The sequence below is a fragment of the Rhynchophorus ferrugineus genome, unplaced genomic scaffold (genome assembly GCF_030347505.1).
Source record: "Rhynchophorus ferrugineus isolate W39M unplaced genomic scaffold, kcgeb_rfMv2 rfM17, whole genome shotgun sequence".
Lineage (NCBI taxonomy): Eukaryota > Metazoa > Arthropoda > Insecta > Coleoptera > Curculionidae > Rhynchophorus > Rhynchophorus ferrugineus.
This window is the reverse complement of record NW_027472596.1, coordinates 2,037,096-2,058,900: the sequence shown is the minus strand read 5'-3', so window position 1 is coordinate 2,058,900 and position 21,805 is coordinate 2,037,096. Positions and strand designations below refer to the sequence as shown.

Below are 21,805 nucleotides of genomic sequence, written 5' to 3'. Positions count from 1 at the left end.
ACTATACCACCATTTATATATATATATATATATATATATATATATATATATATATATATATATATATATATATATATATATATATATATATATGTATATATATATATTTATATATAATATAATAATACTAATTTAACATATCGGCAACATTGCAGATGCCCCTCGAATGACAGTGTTTCAATGGTGTAAACAGCCGCTAGTATTCTTTTGTTTATAACCATACTTTTCACGATGGCATACCATAATAAAATGTCTTGTGAAACATTTTTCGACGGGACGTGTAGTTTTCTTTTCCTAAAAAACAATGTTTATTGCTAAAATAATATGTACCGTCTAAGAGTTTTTAAAAGAGTATGAAATTATTGTAAGTATGGCTGGTAGCATAATAAACAGTTATGATAAGGAAGAAAATACGAATAATATTGAAATTCACCACGTTTGAAGTTTATGGTAAGAATATAACATAAAACTCTTATGTTTATACGGCTTTAGTATTCTATTTATAGATTCGTGAAGAGATTTCAAACATATACATTTCTGTAACAATTACAAAATGATCCAAATTCACCAGAGGATATACAGTCCCAAGAGAAAATAATGTATATGTGTAAATTTCCCGATGAGGTAGACATAATGAAACCTTAAATTTAGAATATTACTTTTATGTTGTGGCACAAAATGTATAAATGTCAATCAGGCAATTCATCCGTCAATGATATGGACAAAAATTATATAAACTAGTATGAATTTATATTTACTGCATGATGTATTTTGTATATATTTTATTGCTATTTTGTAGATAATTGTTTACTGGGTTTAAATTATTTCAGACACTATTGCTATGTAGTATGAAAAAATAAAAGCTATCAAGTGCAAGATGATTTGGATGGAAGAGTTACAGTCCTTATAAGAGGATATTATGCTAGAATCCTTTCAAATCATAAAGTAAAAAATAAACTTCATAACAAGCACATTTGAGACATACCTTGGAGAAAATGAAGGATTAACACCTTGAAACCAGTGATATATTTGCTGTCTAAAGAATAACATAGGCAAGTGACTCTTTTCTCTAAAACTGTTGTGTTTAATAATTTTTATTTTATATTTTAGGTCGAAGATATGGCTCTTTTTATAAAAAAGCTAAGAAGCGATTGTTAAGTATAGTGCGTTTAATGGGTGGTTATTTTTACATGTTGATCTGTTCGTCACATTTTAAAATGTTTGCATTGCTTACAATATTTTAATTAATATTGCAAACTTAATATTTTCATGTTGTTAATAATTATTTTATATGGGGCTATTATTAAACATCTTTTCTCGTACTACTTGTGTAATACTTTTTCCATATTATTGTAACAAATTTCAAAGTTAAATATTCCAGATTCCTGCAAGTTATATATAAATATTTTAATTTTTCGTATTTTTATGGGGTTTTTATATAATTATATGTTTTATTATTATTAATCATTAATAGATATAAAACACGTAGTTATCATTCAAAATCATCTTTATAGTAATCATTAAATTAAAAGGAAAAACAGGGTTACTTTCTCGAAATCAAAACATGTCATTCATAATCGCCAATATTTTCCACGTTCACTCAAATTTGTTAACTAAATCCGTTCGTCCTGTTTGTTCTGTATCTTGCATTCTGTTTGTCGCCAAGCGCCGAAAGTTATTGTGGCGAACACTGGAACTAAGCAAAGAGAATTCAGTTCTGCTCGTGCGCATTTTCAATTTTCACAGGAAATTCGCCACGAATGCTCAAGTCTGTACCCACCATTCTATATCCTAAAATTGTTCATTTGGTTCTAAATGTATTGTTTGATATTTTGAGATATTTAATTTAAATATCATCTGTGGTGGTACATATATCTGAGATACATTGGAAAATCTCGGGTTTATGACTTATAAGTTAAATTATAATCATATTATTATTATCAGAATGAAGGAATTACAATTGAAATATTTTAATTCATTCGAATCTATATATTATGTCCAGCGCTAATTGCTAACTTCATTAGAAAGAAAAGTAAGAAAACTTATTTACCGACTGAAACGCGAGGGAATTGTCATTCATTTTCCCTCGCTTCTGTATAAGGGCTGATTGTATTTTTGTATTATTCGCCTATTTATATTAATATTTGCTGAGATTTACATGATTAATGAGTTTAAAAACTTGTGAGGGTTTAGTTTTGTTTGTTTCTTTAACAGGTAAGCAGTTTTCTAATATTCTTGTCCGTTAAGCAGCTTTGTTCTTTCTTAAAATTGATTCGTTTCTATTTACGTTAAAATCAACGAAATTTGTATAGGTTTGTAATGGAAAATAGACCGGGGGGCAGGGCTCACGGCCGAGCCAGAGGCGAACATCAGCAGGGCCGAGGGAGCGGCCCCAGACCGGGTCTCTCGCAAGGCCCATCTCGTCAATGTGGCTCCAGAACTTTTGCACCGCAAGGAGCCTGGGGCACCCGAGGAGCTTCGCAACAACATCAAGCACCACAGGGCCAGTGGGGCCCCAAAGTCCAACAATCTCAGTCCCAGCCCCCGCCGCAAGCGTCAGGTCAACAGAGTCAGTGGGGCGCTCGCGGACCTCCAGATTCCCTTCCGCAGGTGAGACGTTGTTGATAACGTTATGAGTTATTGTGGGTGATATTATGCATAATTTGCAGCAATCTGCGGGACGTGATCCAAGAACTATATGCGTTGAAGAACAACAACAAGCCTTGACAGCTCAAGGTAAGATTGTCTCTGATTCATTTTGTAGATGAGTAGTATTAGACATTATTGATTTATAGTTCGACAGACTGGTGGTACAGATGACGAGAAACGTGGCGGAGGAGGGGGGGTTAAAGGAAGAACTAATCGGAAAGGAATCGTGGACACGAAGCCCAAACATTATGCGACCAAACAAGGTTAGGACCTCTAAACATGCTTAAGACACAACAGATGATGGTTGATGATTTTCTATTTTGTAGGCTCGGATGGAGAAAAGATCTTGCTCAAAGCGAACTTTTTTCCGCTGCTGAGCGCGACCAAGTGGGGACTGAATCAGTACCGTGTCGATTTTAAACCGGAACTGAACAATACAAAAACACGACAGGTCCTAGTTCGCAGAGCCTTCGTAAACAAACTTTCTTCAGGCATATTGTTTGATGGTGCTGCTCTCTACACCCCAACCAAACTCCAGCCGGATCCCATGGAACTGGCTGTTGCTGATGATAGTAAGTGCTAAATGACTACAGATTGTTTTTCATGCTTTTAAAAGCGAATATATTTATACATTTATTGAGCGTATCAATTTGATCGATGAGCTTTTCCCACTTTTCTGGTAATATCATGGTTTTGGCAATTTCTGGATTTTCTGAGCCTAAATCTAAACCAAATGATCTTCACAAGATCCTTTTAAAGTGAGATTTGCTCCGTTAGTATGAATAAATAGCAATCTTTCTAGTTTAGGTTATATAGTAGATATATAGTTGCGCCAACCGATTTTTCCGGAGCTACTAAAGATGTGTGTGATCTAGGATGCCTGCGATGGAATATTTTTTAATCCCATATTTCAATCGCGTCATTTGTTGATAGCAGAAAGTCAAATTAATGGTATAAAACATATTCATATGTGTCAATGGTTCAAAACATTTTCGTTGTGCACATTTGGTTGTCTGGATCTACACCGATATGTTTAAAAGTGGCCAGCTAGTAACTCAATGATTATGTAGCTAATTTAGCTACCAATTAGTCCCTTCGTTCTATAATTCAACATTATCCAACATCAGTAACTGCAAACCTTTAACTCGACTCTCATCTTGTTTTTTAATTTGGTATCAGTTTTATATATTTTCTTTCCTATGATGACAAATCTATTAACTTCCAGTCTTTTAGCTAGTTCTGTGCTCTTACAGGCTATAGATTTTTGGAGTACTATTAAAAAAAAATTAAAAGCATGATCGCTAGTCTTTACATGCTGATACCAACATTGGAAGGTCTTTGTTGTTTCTGTGTGATATATTTTTGAAAATACCGAGCAGGTCATGTTTCGTCAAAAGAACAAGCATTAATAAAGAGGAATAACGTCTGGTAAATACGCCGGTAATGCCGATTGTGTTAGCTGGGTTTATTTTCAAGTTTCCGTCGACTCATTGGCGAGTGATGTTTTGCAGATAACGTGAAATACTTGGTGTCCATTCGCTTGGTGGGAGAGGTGAACTGGGGCGATTGGCACTACCTGCATATCTTCAATCTCATTGTCAGGCGTTGCCTGGAGTCGTTCGATTTCAAGCTGCTGGGGAGAAATTATTTCGATCCTATGTACAAGGTGACTATACCGCAGTATAATCTGGAGCTCTGGCCCGGTTATATCACGTCGATGAGGCAGTTATATCACGTCGCTGGTGCTGAGATCTGACGGAGAAACAGAGAGAGAACTTCCAGCTGATAAAGTCCCTGAGCGAACACACCTGTATCGGATCAAGTGGTAAGTATAGTCTATTCAAAGTGTTTTTAGTAATGCGTCATTGATATTTGTGTAGTATTTTTAGTATTAGTATTTTTTTAAGGCCGGAATCAATTTGTAACCCTGAATATCTGAATTAATATGATATATTACGGAGCGACTTAAAATTTATCAAAATAAAGGGCTAAAACCTGTAATAATAGGTTTATAACCTGTAATAATTATAAGTAATGTTTTGAGTAATTTAGCGTACATCTGACAACCGGACGGTGACCCGCTGTCAGACATATGCAAAGTTCTTGAAAACAATTATGATACGAGGTTTTAACTCTTACCTATAAATTATTGTGGCTGTATAATTAACTGTAGTTTTTAGATATAGTATAATGTTAAAATAAATTATATTTGGTAACATTTTTGTTCAATTATTTTATTTAGATTAAATTTTAAAATTTTTTTATGTCAATGTTTCTTTTCGAAATAACCTATTAAAGCCGAAATCAATTTGTGACCCTAAGTATCTATTGTTTTCGACATTTTCAAACTAGGTAAAATATTACGGAGCGACTTAAAATCAAAATATTCAAAGAAACAAAATAATGTTTGCCGGTTTATATCCTGGAGTAAACTCTAGTAATTATAACTAATGTTTTCAACATTTTAACGTACATTTGACAACCGGGCGGCGACCAGTTCTCAGACGAATGCAAAATTCCTGAAAGCAATTAATGATAAAAGTGATAAGAGGTTTTAACTCTTACCTATAAATTATTGTTGCTTTATAATTAACTTTTTTTATGTATACTATAATATTAAAATAAATTATATTTGATAACGTTTTTGTTCAATTATTTTATTTAGAATAGAATATTCTGGTATGTCAACGTCAAACTGAACTAAAACTCAGAGTTGATGCGGCAACATTGCGATGTTTCGATAACACAAATATACATGGTGCTTTACTGAAAAAAACTTTGAATAGACAATATATTAAGTTGCTTTTGTTCAAAATAACCGATTATAGATGTAGTCTTTTTCTGACCATCTAATGGCAATCGCAATATGTAAATTATCATATATATTTTGTATTGTATTGCATTGCCCATCAGAAAGTCATAAGGAAACCAAGCCTCATTATCCCTGAGATATTTGGAATATTGACATTATTTAAAAAAATTACAGTTTCAAAAAAAGTTAATTTAATTTAATCTACTGTTGTTATTTAGGAAGAGTGGAGGAAGGTTAAGGGAAATGATCACCGAAAGGGGTCACCATGTTTATAATATTGTATTTGCCATATTATTTGATAATTTCGCATTTACCATATTATTTGTAATTTATCATTCGTCATATTATTAAATAGTTGATGAAATTGTTTTTTTTTCTTTAACAGACCTGCCATAGCCGGATTGAACGAGACCCTATATTTCATGTGATGGATCTATGCATGTGAACAAAGTTGTTTCTCTTAGGATAAGAATTTTTTGTTTTGTTTTTAAGAGATCTCAGGTTTTGTTTTTATTCACACATACCTAAACGATGTAGTTCATAAAGGCACTTTGGAAGTTCGTCCACCGTACCTGATTTAAAGTTAAATGTTAGTTAATATAGGATTACATTTTAGAATTAAGACATGAATGTACATTCTTTTTTAATATCCTAAAAGTTTTGACAATATTTTCATAATAATAAAAACTATATGACAATAAACAACAAAAATATTTGTTTTATTCGAACTTCCAGTCCAGGATCTTCAGGTAGGCGGCCTCGGCCCTCTCGTTTACTTGCCAAGCCTCCAGGTGCATCTAAAACTATAAGAAAAAACGCTACGCTGTATAGCTAGAGCGTTATAGTGAGTACAGACATGAATTTCGAAATTTTCGAAAACGAGACTAAAACAATAAATACAAATCTTACTACTATGCAAAACTATATTTTATTGAATATTGCAGTTATTCAATATACAGCTGGCGGCAAATGTATAAATCCGCCACTATACCACCATTTATATATATATATATATATATATATATATATATATATATATATATATATATATGTATATATTTATATATAATATAATAATACTAATTTAACATATCGGCAACATTGCAGATGGCCCTCGAATGACAGTGTTTCAATGGTGTAAACAGCCGCTAGTATTCTTTTGTTTATAACCATACTTTTCACGATGGCATACCATAATAAAATGTCTTGTGAAACATTTTTCGACGGTACGTGTAGTTTTCTTTTCCTAAAAAACAATGTTTATTGCTAAAATGATATGTACTGTCTAAGAGTTTTTAAAAGAGTATGAAATTATTGTAAGTATGGCTGGTAGCATAATAAACAGTTATGATAAGGAAGAAAATACGAATAATATTGAAATTCACCACGTTTGAAGTTTATGGTAAGAATATAACATAAAACTCTTATGTTTATACGGCTTTAGTATTCTATTTATAGATTCGTGAAGAGATTTTAAACATATACATTTCTGTAACAATTACAAAATGATCCAAATTCACCAGAGGATATACAGTCCCAAGAGAAAATAATATATATGTGTAAATTTCCCGATGAGGTAGACATAATGAAACCTTAAATTTAGAATATTACTTTTATGTTGTGGCACAAAATGTATAAATGTCAATCAGGCAATTCATCCGTCAATGATATGGACAAAAATTATATAAACTAGTATGAATTTATATTTACTGCATGATGTATTTTGTATATATTTTATTGCTATTTTGTAGATAATTGTTTACTGGGTTTAAATTATTTCAGACACTATTGCTATGTAGTATGAAAAAATAAAAGCTATCAAGTGCAAGATGATTTGGATGGAAGAGTCACAGTCCTTATAAGAGGATATTATGCTAGAATCCTTTCAAATCATAAAGTAAAAAATAAACTTCATAACAAGCACATTTGAGACATACCTTGGAGAAAATGAAGGATTAACACCTTGAAACCAGTGATTTATTTGCTGTCTAAAGAATAACATAGGCAAGTGACTCTTTTCTCTAAAACTGTTGTGTTTAATAATTTTTATTTTATATTTTAGGTCGAAGATATGGCTCTTTTTATAAAAAAGCTAAGAAGCGATTGTTAAGTATAGTGCGTTTAATGGGTGGTTATTTTTACATGTTGATCTGTTCGTCACATTTTAAAATGTTTGCATTGCTTACAATATTTTAATTAATATTGCAAACTTAATATTTTCATGTTGTTAATAATTATTTTATATGGGGCTATTATTAAACATCTTTTCTCGTACTAGTTGTGTAATACTTTTTCCATATTATTGTAACAAATTTCAAAGTTAAATATTCCAGATTCCTGCAAGTTATATATAAATATTTTAATTTTTCGTATTTTTATGGGGTTTTTATATAATTATATGTTTTATTATTATTAATCATTAATAGATATAAAACACGTAGTTATCATTCAAAATCATCTTTATAGTAATCATTAAATTAAAAGGAAAAACTGGGTTACCTTCTCGAAATCAAAACATGCCATTCATAATCGCCAATATTTTCCAATTTCACTCAAATTTGTTAACTAAATCCGTTCGTCCTGTTTGTTCTGTATCCTGCGTTCTGTTCGTCGCCAAGCGCCGAAAGTTATTGTGGCGAACACTGGAACTAAGCAAAGAGAATTCAGTTCTGCTCGTGCGCATTTTCAATTTTCACAGGAAATTCGCCCCGAATGCTCAAGTCTGTACCCACCATTCTATATCCTAAAATTGTTCATTTGGTTCTAAATGTATTGTTTGATATTTTGAGATATTTAATTTAAATATCATCTGTGGTGGTGTATATATCTGAGATACATTGGAAAATCGGGTTTATAACTTATAAACTAAATTATAATCATATTATTATTATCAGAATGAAGGAATTACAATTGAAATATTTTAATTTATTCGAATCTATATATTATGTCCAGCGCTAATTGCTAACTTCATTAGAAAGAAAAGTAAGAAAACTTATTTACCGACTGAAACGCGAGGGAATTGTCATTCATTTTCCCTCGCTTCCGTATAAGGGCTGATTGTATTTTTGTATTATTCGCCTATTTATATTAATATTTGCTGAGATTTACATGATTAATGAGTTTAAAAACTTGTGAGGGTTTAGTTTTGTTTGTTTCTTTAACAGGTAAGCAGTTTTCTAATATTTTTGTCCGTTAAGCAGCTTTGTTCTTTCTTAAAATTTATTCGTTTCTATTTACGCGTTAAAATCAACGAAATTTGTATAGGTTTGTAATGGAAAACAGACCGAGGGGCAGGGCTCACGGCCGAGCCAGAGGCGAACATCAGCAGGGCCGAGGCAGCGGCCCCAGACCGGGTCCCTCGCAAGGCTCATCTCGTCAAGGTGGCTCCAGAACTTTTGCACCGCAAGGAGCCTGGGGCACCCGAGGAGCTTCGCAACAACATCAAGCACCACAGGGCCAGTGGGGCCCCAAAGTCCAACAATCTCAGTCCCAGCCCCCGCCGCAAGCGTCAGGTCAACAGAGTCAGTGGGGCGCTCGCGGACCTCCAGATTCCCTTCCGCAGGTGAGACGTTGTTGATAACGTTATGAGTTATTGTGGGTGATATTATGCATAATTTGCAGCAATCTGCGGGACGTGGTCCAGGAACTATATGCGTTGAAGAACAACAACAAACCTTGGCAGCTCAAGGTAAGATTGTCTCTGATTCATTTTGTAGATGAGTAGTATTAGACATTATTGATTTATAGTTCGACAGACTGGTGGTACAGATGACGAGAAACGTGGCGGAGGAGGGGGGGTTAAAGGAAGAACTAATCGGAAAGGAATCGTGGACACGAAGCCCAAACATTATGCGACCAAACAAGGTTAGGACCTCTAAACATGCTTAAGACACAACAGATGATGGTTGATGATTTTCTATTTTGTAGGCTCGGATGGAGAAAAGATCTTGCTCAAAGCGAACTTTTTTCCGCTGCTGAGCGCGACCAAGTGGGGACTGAATCAGTACCGTGTCGATTTTAAACCGGAACTGGACAATACAAAAACACGACGGGCCCTAGTTCGCAGAGCCTTCGTAAACAAACTTTCTTCAGGCATATTGTTTGATGGTGCTGCTCTCTACACCCCAACCAAGCTCCAGCCAGATCCCTTGGAATTGGCTGTTGCTGATGATGGTAAGTGCTAAAGGACTACAGATTGTTTTTCATGATTTTAAAAGCGAATATATTTATACATTTATTGAGCGTATCAATTTGATCGATGAGCTTTTCCCACTTTTCTGGTAATATCATGATTTTGGCAATTTCTGGATTTTCTGAGCGAAAATCTAAACCAAATGATCTTCACAAGATCCTTTTAAAGTGAGATTTGCTCCGTTAGTATGAATAAATAACAATCTTTCTAGTTTAGGTTATATAGTAAACATATGGTTGCGCCAACCGATTTTTCCGGAGCTACTAAAGATGTGTGTGATCTAGGATGTCTGTGATGGAATATTTTTTAATCCCATATTTCAATCGCGTCATTTGTTGATAGCAGAAAGTCAAATTAATGGTATAAAACATATGAATATGTGTCAATGGTTCAAAACCTTTTCGTTGTGCACATTTGGTTGACTGGATCTACACCGATATGTTTAAAAATGGCCAGCTAGTAACTCAATGATTCTGTAGCTAATTTAGCTACCAATTAGTCCCTTCGTCCTATAATTCAACATTATCCAATATCAATAACTGCAAACCTTCAACTCGACTCTCCTCTTGTTTTTTAATTTGGTATCAGTTTTATATATTTCCTCTCCCACGATGAGAAATCTATTCACTTCCAGTCTTTTAGCTAGTTCTGTGCTCTTACAGGCTATAGATTTTTGGAGTAGTATTAAAAAAAAATTAAAAGCATGATCGCTAGTCTTTACATGCTGATACCAACATTGGAAGGTCTTTGTTATTTCTGTATGATATATTTTTGAAAATACCGAGCAGGTCATGTTTCGTCAAAAGAAGCATTAATCAAGAGGGATAACGTCTGGTAAATACGCCAGGTCATGCCGATTGTGTTAGCCGGGTTTATTTTCAAGTTTCCGTCGACTCATTGGCGAGTGATGTTTTGCAGATAACGTGAAATACTTGGTGTCCATTCGCTTGGTGGGAGAGGTGAACTGGGGCGACTGGCACTACCTGCAGATCTTCAATCTCATCGTCAGGCGTTGCCTGGAGTCGCTCGAGTTCAAGCTGCTGGGGAGAAATTATTTCGATCCTATGTACAAGGTGACTATACCGCAGTATAATCTGGAGCTGTGGCCCGGTTATATCACGTCGATGAGGCAGCATGAAAAACAGATCATGTTGAACATCGATCTAAACTTTAAGGTGCGTTCTAGGATATTTCGGCCAAGACTGAAGCTTATCACGTTCGTATATTTGCAGGTCCTCCGTACCGACAACGTCTATGACCTTCTATTGGAGTGTCAGAACGATCGTAACGCCAGGAAAGAGTTCCAGCAACGGGTGATGGGCTGCATCGTCATGACCTACTACAACAACAAGACCTACCGGATAGACGACGTCGATTACGATCAGAACCCAGATAGCAAATTCAAGAAACGCGATGGTAAGATTATCGGCGCGATTCGGGGACTCGTCGTGTGATTATGCCGTGCCCGTTGTTTGTAGGAACCGAAATTAGTTACCGCCAATATTTCGAAGAGAGATACCGCGTCCGCATAACCCGCAATAATCAGCCAATGCTCATTTCCCGGTCCAAACCGCGAGAAATCCGAGCCGGAATGCCAGAGATCGTCATGCTGGTGCCCCAGCTATGCACGATGACGGGTCTGACGGAGAAACAGAGAGAGAACTTCCAGCTGATGAAGTCCCTGAGCGAACACACCCGTATCGGATCAAGTGGTAAGTATAGTCTATTCAAAGTGTTTTTAGTAATGCGTCATAGATATTTGTGACATCGAAAATAAATGAAATAATTGAACAAAAATGTCATTAAATATAATTTATTTTAACATTCAATACATATATTATCGAAGGACTTAAAACTACAATTTGGAACACAGGTATAAGTTTGTACGTTAGATTTGTTTTGCTTCCATTAAACTCTTTTCCACAACACCCACCCAATTAACAATTGTATACATTAGAGACGTATTTTACTTTCATTCGAGAGCATATTTACCTTTTTTAGAAGTCATCTTGGTATCACTGTATATTTTATTTCTTCTGCTACCATCTATGTACACCATTCTTCATAAAATTAATCACTGAATTATGTCTAATACATCTACCATATCTACAAAGCAGTATTTATTCTCTCCTTATACGTTATAACCTAATGCCCATATTTAATTTTGAACAATTACAATCATATCTGTGCATACAAACCTTTCACGCCCTACAATACCATTTTCTACAGTTATATTCAGTTAATATATAATTAATTACCATGCATACTTTTAGCTTTTTCCACTCCCATCACACTGTCTCAGGAATTTCCAACATTGCACAGCATTACCTCATATCCTTAAAGTTTCCTTCAGTCAATTTCACTTTCCGACTCACTGTCCAATCCAATTACCAAACTGTTAATTTCTAATCAGAATTTATCAATTTCTTCCTATGTATGTCTTATCGAGTTCATCCAAATCGAAAGTGCTATGGTTGACTATGCTTTCTTCCACATACCTAAACAGTTTTTGATGGAATATCCTTCTCCACTAGCAATATATCTGCAATTAATTGTTAATAAATATAATGACTAACTAAACCTAATCGAATACTATTGCAACTTTTACCTTTTTCCTTTTTCCATCAATTTTTGTTGTCTCTACACTTTTTTGTTACTTTCTTGCCAAGAGTGCCACAATGAACCTTTATGAAATATTCAATATAAGTTTCATCAAGATAAACACAAATTCAAATAGTTTAAAAAATTGAATTATTTTTACAACTGGCAGTGGATCTTCACAGCATTTAAACCATATGCCCTTGTAAGAGTGTATGAAAGGATGTCTTACATCCCTCAAAAAGCTGCATGTCCTTTATGTATATCTGAGAAGTGAAGATTGGAACTTTGTAAAATGGTAGAAACTAATGGGATTATTTATGGTTTATTCGAGTGATTGACCTTTTTCATAGTTGACGACATAGCTATTCGAGGGAGCCCGGAGAAAGAGACCGTCGAACTTTGCACATTAATATTTGGGTCTGAACCCGTGTTGTTCGTCTGATATGATATGGTTCTGCTCTGCAAAAAGCTGAGAGCTTTTTCAGTTGGAATACTGATATTTCATCGTATCCAGGTGCCTTTTTGGGCTTCAGTTTGCTGATGATTTTTTGTAGCATTTTTGGTGAGACTAGATGGTTTTGGAGAGAGTTTGGAGGCATTATTTTCACTAGATTATTGGCCTCTCTGATGACGTTTTTGTTTCGAGTGGCGCCACTTCCTTTTTTAAAAGGTAGGCATCCCATTAGTTTTTCGAAGGATTCGGCAAGGAGACTACGAAATTTCCTGACCATGCAGATTTCAGGGGGGTGAATGTCTTTTTTGACTTTTCGAGATTCTCCAGATGTCTGCGGGCGCTGCTGGGTTTCCAGTCTCAGCTGCATAAAGATGAGGAAAATAGAATTACTAGCTCTCTAGATTCGCCATTTCAAGTGGATTTAGCGCACGAGAAATTAAGGGTCAATAAAGTTGCCATAAAGCCAATGAAACAAAATCAACGCATATAACGTTTACCCTGCGTGGAAGAACATGTCCACCAGTGAATATCAATCATCGTCAACTCCCCCAAGCAGAGCATGTTAAATATCTTGGTATGCACTTAGATCGACGCCTAACCTGGAAGAAGCATATACTCTCTAAACGGAAACAACTGGGACTAAAATTATATCAAATGTATTGGCTCATCGGGCGCAAATCCAAATTATCATTAGATAACAAGGTATTGCTGTGTGAGTCTATACTCAAGTCCATTTGGACATATGGAATCCAACTATGGGGTACCGCTAGCAATTCTAATATACCCATCATTCAACGGTTCCAAAATAAGGTGTTGCGTGTCATTGTTGATGCTCCGTACTATATTTCAAATAAAATGATACAACGCGATATTCCTCTAGAACCTATAACGAGTGTAATTCAACGTGTTTGTGTGAAGTACTTCGAAGGAGTGTCAGTGCATCCCAATGTACTCGCTAATCAGCTAAATATGCGACGTGATAGTGAAGTGCGTAGACTAAAACGTTTAACACCACCTGATCGGATTACTAGACATATGTAGACTTTAGAATAAGACTAATTAATTAAGATAATATTTTATACAGAAGATTGCTTAATGAAGTGATTTTCTACATGCCATGTATATATAATATAGACATAAGAAATACTTATTGCCAATAGGGCAGATTGTGGACTCACGAGGAGTAATAAAAAAATATATTGAGACATTTTTTCGGTAAAGTCCAACTTAACCCAATCCAAAATGGTTGTCGGCTCCGCATCGAGTTGCAATATTGCGTTCTAGGGATGCAGAAAATATATCGATATTTTCTGAAAAAAATATCCATATTTTTGGTCGATCTATCGATATTTTTTGATATTTGTTCGAAATAGATTAAATATCGTTATATTAGTAATATATTAACTATATTATTACAATTGTAAAGGTTTAGTGAATTTTGGTAGTTAATTTTAAAGTTCCGCCAAACATTTTTATTATTTAAAAGAAATATATATTTCTTTACTCTAATATTTAACTGTTTTTGCTTTTTCTTAGAAATATCGATATTTTTTTCGGTGGCTAACACCCCCAATAGCGTTCTCATTCTCTATCTGCTCCACTCTAGCCCGGATGAACAAACTGCGCGAGTTCAGCGCGAAGCTGCAAAAATGCCCGAAGGCTATTGAAGAACTCAAGAAATGGGACCTGAAGCTGGCCCAGGACCTGGTCCAGTTCACAGGACGCGTGTTACCGCAGGAAACCCTCGCTGGCGGCTCGGGTTCGCTCATGCCCGGACCTCGTGCCGATTGGACCGGCAACCTGAAGACTGCCACCATGTTCGCGCCTGCCAAGTTGGACGCGCTGGTGGTGGTGTGTCCGGTACGGCTCAAGAAAGCCACCGGCGAGTTTGTCGCCAGCATACAACAGGTCGCCCGAGGTGAGTAATTTATCACCCCATACCATGTTGATTTGAGTGTTCAACTTTGCCAGTTCTCGCAAGTCATATGTAAATTCGAAGAATGTAGTATAAATAAAATAAACTATCTCGAATTTTTTAAAGTAGGGTAGGTACCCAGAAACTAAGATTGTGGCGTATATCAGACACATCCTGTATTTTTGACCTTGTTTACCCATGCTTCAACACTTGTAGCATCGCTTTTATATTTTGTACCTGTGATATTCAATTGATTTGCTTGCTGAATATTATATAAATCTTTATGAGTCAATAAGTCCAATCTTTTCAAATTGCCACTGGTCAGGTTTATTAGCTCGGGTTTCATACAATATGATATCTATTGCAATTTTAGCAGGGAGACTTGGCTTTGGCTTTGGTTAAAATCATACTTTTATCTTATTTTATTAACGCTCACCTCCCACCTTTGGATACAGTCTTATGAATTCCAGATCGATTAAGCTAAAATTTATAAATGCTAATATTTTTATGATTTTAGTTTGCTTTATGATCAACGAGCTGGGATTTTGATGGGATATACTCACGTAAAGAACATTGAGTCATATTTATGTGAACTTTTATATTCGTATGGTCAATTATATATATAGTGGGTGAAAGTTTTTTAACACTATTTACAGGTCATTGGTTTATATATTAATATCTACTATTTATGATTAAAATATGAAGTGTACAAAAGTAAATAAATTATAAACAACAAGATTCTTAACCTTACAAAACAATATAACAAGCCTAGGAACTATCGACTGAAAACAGACGATAGTCGTAAAACAGAAAAAAAAAGTCGATAGTCAAAAAACTAGCGACTAAAATTAGTAATTACTATTCAAAAATTCAAATGCACGGTTCGACATTTTTTTTCTAATTCGTGATGTCGACGAAGATGTACTGTGATTATATTTTCTAACGGTAGTATAAGCGAGTCGGAGATGTAAATATTCCCTTACGTAATACCTTTAAAAAAGACGAGAAGGAAAAAAATAATTACTGAATACTATTAACATGCAATTTAATATTTCATTTTAAACGAAATAGAATTACTTTTATATTGGAATGTTCTGTGGATATGTAAAAACGAATTGAATTTTTCTATAGAATGGTATAAGACCCCACACATGTTTTATCGTATTTTAATATGTTAGTTTAAAAAATGATCCCACAATAACTACTAGAGCTTTTTTAAATAAAGTAAATACTTTATTATTGAACGAAAGTATTGTTTAACAAAAATCGAGGGAGTAATCGAAATATTACCTATTAGTGCCGTAAAAAGTCAAAAATATTTTACTATTTATCATTCACAATTTTAATCTTTTTGCCCTATTACATTAACAATCTTGAAAAATATCGTTCCAAAATGCTGCTATATTAATATACAACATATTGTTATTTACAAGCAAATTACCACAAAATTATAAAACTATATATATTACATATAAATCTATGGAAGCATAAACTGGGTAAATTTTTGTCAAGGTCGCGGCTACTACGACAGAGCCAGAAGAATCAGTCGAATGAAATTAGTAGAACCAAAAATAGTAACTAAAAGTACCCGACAAAAAAGTCGATAGTAAATAATGACAAAATCAGTCGGGCCGAAAATAACGATTGAAACAGTCGATAGTAAAAAGTAGTCAATTATTAAAAAGTCGATAGTCGTTTTCATTCGATAGTTCCCAACGCTAAATATAACGCTTAAGCTAACTTAATGTATGAATATATAATATAATAATATAGGATACCATACAAACAATTAAGTGATACTAAAACTCCAACCAGCGCCAGGTTTGAAACAAAAGTGGCTGCCGCAGTCGTTGTTGGATTCAACCTTTCGATCGCTTGTGAACGGCAACGCCGCAAAATCAAGCGTAAACTGTGGAAACTCGCCGAATGCTGACTATGATCATGCAAAATCAGCTGCTACTGTCGCTTACGGCTAATGAATGTCTGTTTCGTTTTCCAGTGATGAAATTCCAAATCTCGGGGGTAAAAACCGTCGATTTGGGGGACGATCGGGCGCAGAGCTACCTGGGCGGTTTGGAATACGCCATGTCGACCCTCCACGCCCAGCTGGTGTTCGTGGTACTCACCAGTAATTCCCACGATAAATACACCGCGGTGAAGAAGAAATGCTACGTGGATAGGGCGATGCCGTGCCAGGTGGCCGTAGCGAAGACCGTTCAGAAGAGTAGGTGCTCATGGAATTCGTGATATCGGCGCTCAGTCTCGTTTGATTTCAGATAATCGGTCGGTAGCTATGAAGATCGCCATACAGATGAACTGTAAGCTTGGCGGGTCGCCGTGGGGTTCTACCATGCCTAGATTTACGATGGTCGTAGGGTAAGTGACGTAACGTTGTTTCAAACGATGACGGTACTCAAATGAGTACCCATATTTTCAAAACTCCCATGGGTACGAATTAAAACCCGCTGTTTTAACATAAGATGGCTCCAGGGAAACCTGGCCATGATATGTCAAGGGAAGACTGTAATATGACGTGATGTTTTTTAGGATCGAATTTTTCCACTATTTGTTTTCTCTGCAATTCTGTTAGCGACTCATCTACTACTTATTTTAGACGACTTTCTGTAATATTGCCGTATATTTAAACAACGGCGCACTACAACGGTATAATTATTATAGCCTCTTTTATCTTTTTATATGTATCGGAACAATACAGGCTATTTACCAAACTTGCGGTATTTGTTCCTTTTCCCATACTCCATACTAATTCTTTTGCGCCTCCTTTCAGTTACGACGTCTGCCGTGATACTGCCAACAAAGGGAAGAGTTTCGCCGGAATGGTGGCCTCCATTGATGTAGGATGCTCACAGTATTTCAGCATGGCAGTGGAGCACGCGCAAGAGCAAGAGCTCAGCAGTAACATAGCCGCCTTTGTCACGTTGGCCTGCGAACACTTCCAGTCGCGGAATGGTGTATATCCAGGTAAGGACGCGGTGTCCGGTACCACCGACGATTTTTATCTTATATCGTTTCAGAACGCATAGTGGTATACAGAGATGGTGTGGGCGACGGTCAGATAAAATACGTGAAGGAACACGAGGTGGAATTGCTGAAGGAGAAGCTGAAGAGCGATCTGTTCAAGGACCGACCCCTGAAGCTGGCCTTCATCATAGTATCGAAGCGTATTAACACCAAAATTTTTAGGGCCCAAGCGGACGGGCTGAGCAGCAATCCACCGGCGGGTACGGTCGTCGACGACGTCATCACGTTGCCGGAACGGTACGACTTCTTCCTGGTGTCCCAGTGTGTCAATCAGGGAACCGTAGCGCCTACCAGTTACAACATCATCGAGGATACATTGGGCATAGACGCCAACAGGATCCAGAGGTTCACATTCAAGCTCACGCACATGTACTTCAATTGGTCCGGTACCATCCGCGTGCCGGCTCCCTGTCAGTACGCCCATAAACTTGCTTTCATGACGGCCCAATATCTGCACAGGTGAGTTTTTGTGTCGATTAAATCTTTGTGTCTTGCCGCCGCATTCACTATTTTATTTAATAGTATTGTGACTTCTCTTAAATGTATAGTCTATTCAAAGTTTTTTGTCATGGATATTTGTGACGTCGAAACATTGCAACGTTGCCGCATCAACTCTGTGTTTTAATTCAATTTAGCTTTGACATACAAGAAAATTCTAATCTAAATAAAATAATTGAACAAAAATGTTACGAATACAATTTATTTTAACATTATAGTACATAACATAATACATATACTATTGAAAGACTTAAAACTATAATTAAGAACATTGGTATAATAGTTTGTAGGTTAGATTTGTTTTGTTTACATTGAACTCCTTCCACGCCACCCATGAGGCAGAATTTCTAGGCGCGTTTTTTTTATGTAGTGGTATCCCCTGGTAGAGGCCTAATCATCTACCTAATTAACAATTATATATCTCAGAAGCGAGTTCATTCTAGAGCATATTTACCTTTTTACGTTTAGTTCTTCCTTCGATGGTGTGTTTACTTGTTAAGTCATCTTGGCATCACTGTATATTTTATTTCTTCTGCTACTATCTGTGTACACCATTCTTCATAAACTTAGTCACTGAATTCCGTCTAATGCATTTACCATATCTACAAAACCAGTTGTATTCAATCTCTACTCATACATTCTAACTTATTGCACATGTTTAATTTTGAACAATTACAATCATATCTGTGCACACAAATCTTTCACGCCCTACAATACCATTTTCTACAGTTATATTCAATTAATTATGTGCATACATTTAGTTGATTACACTCTCATCACTCTGTCTCAGGAATTTCCGGCACTGCACATTTCAGCATTATCACATATCCTGAATGTTTCCTTCAGTCACTTTCACTTTCCGACGCAATCACTAAACTGTTAATTTCTAATCTGTCTAAAACATGTTCACGATTCCACCATTTATCAATTACTTCCTCTGTATGTCTTACCAAGTTCATCCAAACTGAAGGTGTTATAGTTGACAATGCTTCCTTCCACATATCCAAACAGTTTTTGTTGGATTATCCTTCTCGACCAGCAATATATCTGCAATTAATTATTAATAGATATAATACGCGACATCGGTAATTCATAAGACCATTTTCCAATTTTGGCAAGTTAGAAGCAGAGCCAAAATTGTAAAATTTCGATAGTCCATATCTCGGAAACTATAAGAGATAATGCAATTTGGTAATCGACATCGTAATTACCATGCCTAATTAGCAATATATCTGCAATTAACTATTAATAAGTATATATGACCAACAAAACCTAATCGAATACTATTGAAACTTTTACCTTTTTCCATCAATATTTGTTGTCTTTACACTTTTTTTGTTACTGTCTTGCCAAGAGTGCCACAATGAACCATTTTGAAATATTCAAGTTTCTTATATTATTTTAATTTTAAGGTAATATCTGGAAGTTCCATTAAACCTATCCGAGGGTTATCTTTACACCGTTTAAAATCTATACCCTGTAAGAGTGTATACCTCAAAAAGCTACATGTCCCTAATTCTTTTATGTATACTTTCCAGAGAGACAATTTTCTCTAACGTATTATTCTTCATTTTGTAAGCGATGTTATTCACACTACCCACAGTAATATTTAGCACGCCGGCACACTGCTAAAAAACATATTCATTAAAATTGTAGGGGCTTATATTATTTAATATCATCAATAATTACCTCTCTAACGAAATTTACCGGCAAAGAGGGCCTCCGTTACCCCGTTTCTTTTCGAAATAATCTATTAAAGCCGCAATCAATTTGTGACCCTGAATATCTGAAGTAATATGATATATTACGGAGCGACTTAAAATTTATCAAAATAAAAGACTAAAACCTGTAATAATAGGTTTATAACCTGTAATAATTATATGTAATGTTTTGAGTAATTTAGCGTACATCTGACAACCGGACGGTGACGACCACCTGTCAGACATATGCAAAATTCTAGAAAACAATTATGATACGAGGTTTTAACTCTTATCTATAAATTATTGTGGCTGTATAATTAACTGTAGTTTTTAGATATATTATAATGTTAAAATAAATTATATTTGGTAACATTTTTGTTCAATTATTTTATTTAGATTAGATTTTTTTTATGTCAGTGCCAAACTGAATTATAACTTAAGAGTTGTTAAGAGGTTTTAACTCTTACCTATAAATTATTGTTGCTTTATTTTTGTTCAATTATTCTATGTAGAATAGAATATTCTTGTATGTCAAAGTCAAACTGAACTAAAACTCAGAGTTGATGTGGTAACATTGCGATGTTTCGACAACACAAATATACATGGCGCTTTACTAAAAAAGCTTTGAATAGACATTATATTAAGTTGCTTTTGTTCAAAATAACCGATTATAGATCTAGTCTTTTTCTGACTATCTAATAGTAATCATAATATGTAAATTATCATAAATATTTTGTATTGTACTGCATTGCCCATCAGAAAGTCATAAGGAAACCAAGCCTCATTATCCCTGAGATATTTGGAATATTGACATTAGTTTAAAAAATTACAGTTCCAAAAAAAAAGTTAATTTAATTTAATCTACTGTTGTTGTTTAGGAAGAGTGGAGGAAGGTTAAGGGAAATGATCACCGAAAGGGGTCACCATGTTTATAATATTGTATTTGCCATATTATTTGATAATTTCGCATTCACCATATTATTTATAATTTAGCATTCGTCATATTATTAAATAGTTGATGAAATCGTTTTTTTTTTCTTTAATAGACCTGCCATAGCCGGATTGAACGAGACCCTATATTTCATGTGATGGATCTATGCATGTGAACACAGTTGTTTCTTTTAGGAGAAGAATTTTTTGTTTTGTTTTTAAGAGATCTCAGGTTTTGTTTTTATTCACACATACCTAAACGATGTAGTTCATAAAGGCACTTTGGAAGTTCGTCCACCGTACCTGATTTAAAGTTATATGTTAGTTAATATAGGATTACATTTTAGAATTAAGACATGAATGTACATTCTTTTTTAATATCATAAAAGTTTTGACAATATTTTCATAATAATAAAAACTATATAACAATAAACAACAAAAATATTTGTTTTATTCGAACTTCCAGTCCAGGATCTTCAGGTAGGCGGCCTCGGCCCTCTCGTTTACTTGCCAAGCCTCCAGGTGCATCTAAAACTATAAGAAAAAATGCTACGCTGTATAGCTAGAGGGTTATACTGAGTACAGACATGAAGGAAGCGAACAGTTCTGTCTCTGGGCGTATATTGTAATCGGCAAACGTATTCTCCGTAGCGGTATTTTCTCGTGATCGAAATTAACTCGAAAATTCGGGTCCATCAAATTTATTTAACGGTTTGGTTCGGAGGCGCGTATACTTTTCACAATAGCATAAGAAAGAAATTATGATTTGGTTATGGTAAGATAGAAAATACGAATAATATTGAAATCTAACTCATTTGAAGATTATGGTAATATGACATAACACTCTTATGTTTATACAACTTTAGTATTCTACTTATCGATTCCTAAAGATATTTCAAACATTTACAATTCTTTAATGACTAAAAAATAATCTAAATCATCAGAAGATATATTCAGCCGAAAATAAAATACCGTATATGTTGAAATTTCGCTATGAGTTAGACATTATAAA

General features: G+C 34.9%; 2 protein-coding genes and 1 long non-coding RNA gene across 5 annotated transcripts; all 3 read left to right on the top strand.

Moving 5' to 3' along the window:
- Positions 1–168: 168 nt before the first annotated feature.
- On the top strand, positions 169–1,439 carry LOC143205816 (uncharacterized). 2 transcript variants are annotated; one of them, XR_013007932.1, is made up of 4 exons: positions 169–450; positions 507–740; positions 800–1,052; positions 1,111–1,409. It is a non-coding gene; the product is annotated as an uncharacterized LOC143205816 (long non-coding RNA). The 2 variants fall into 2 exon arrangements; XR_013007933.1 differs by having other exon boundaries at positions 172–450; positions 831–1,052; positions 1,111–1,439.
- Positions 1,440–2,178: 739 nt separating this feature from the next.
- On the top strand, positions 2,179–6,172 carry LOC143205851 (piwi-like protein Siwi). Its single transcript, XM_076418868.1, has 6 exons — positions 2,179–2,610; positions 2,670–2,736; positions 2,796–2,912; positions 2,976–3,221; positions 4,161–4,474; positions 5,847–6,172. The coding sequence occupies exons 1-5, from the start codon at positions 2,320–2,322 to the stop codon at positions 4,403–4,405; spliced, it is 966 nt and encodes a 321-aa protein (XP_076274983.1). The 5' UTR covers positions 2,179–2,319; the 3' UTR covers positions 4,406–4,474; positions 5,847–6,172.
- A 1,040-nt stretch (positions 6,173–7,212) lies between these two features.
- Positions 7,213–21,235, top strand: LOC143205815 (piwi-like protein Siwi). Of its 2 annotated transcripts, XM_076418837.1 has the most exons (15): positions 7,213–7,465; positions 7,524–7,566; positions 8,726–9,023; positions 9,083–9,149; positions 9,209–9,325; positions 9,389–9,634; positions 10,572–10,828; positions 10,886–11,069; positions 11,132–11,365; positions 14,315–14,626; positions 16,623–16,847; positions 16,900–16,999; positions 17,412–17,605; positions 17,659–18,124; positions 20,910–21,235. In XM_076418837.1, the coding sequence occupies exons 3-15, from the start codon at positions 8,733–8,735 to the stop codon at positions 20,950–20,952; spliced, it is 2,736 nt and encodes a 911-aa protein (XP_076274952.1). In that variant the 5' UTR covers positions 7,213–7,465; positions 7,524–7,566; positions 8,726–8,732; the 3' UTR covers positions 20,953–21,235. The 2 variants fall into 2 exon arrangements, with proteins under 2 accessions (XP_076274952.1, XP_076274951.1); XM_076418836.1 differs by lacking the exons at positions 7,213–7,465; positions 7,524–7,566 and adding an exon at positions 8,490–8,625.
- The last annotated feature ends 570 nt before the right edge of the window (positions 21,236–21,805 follow it).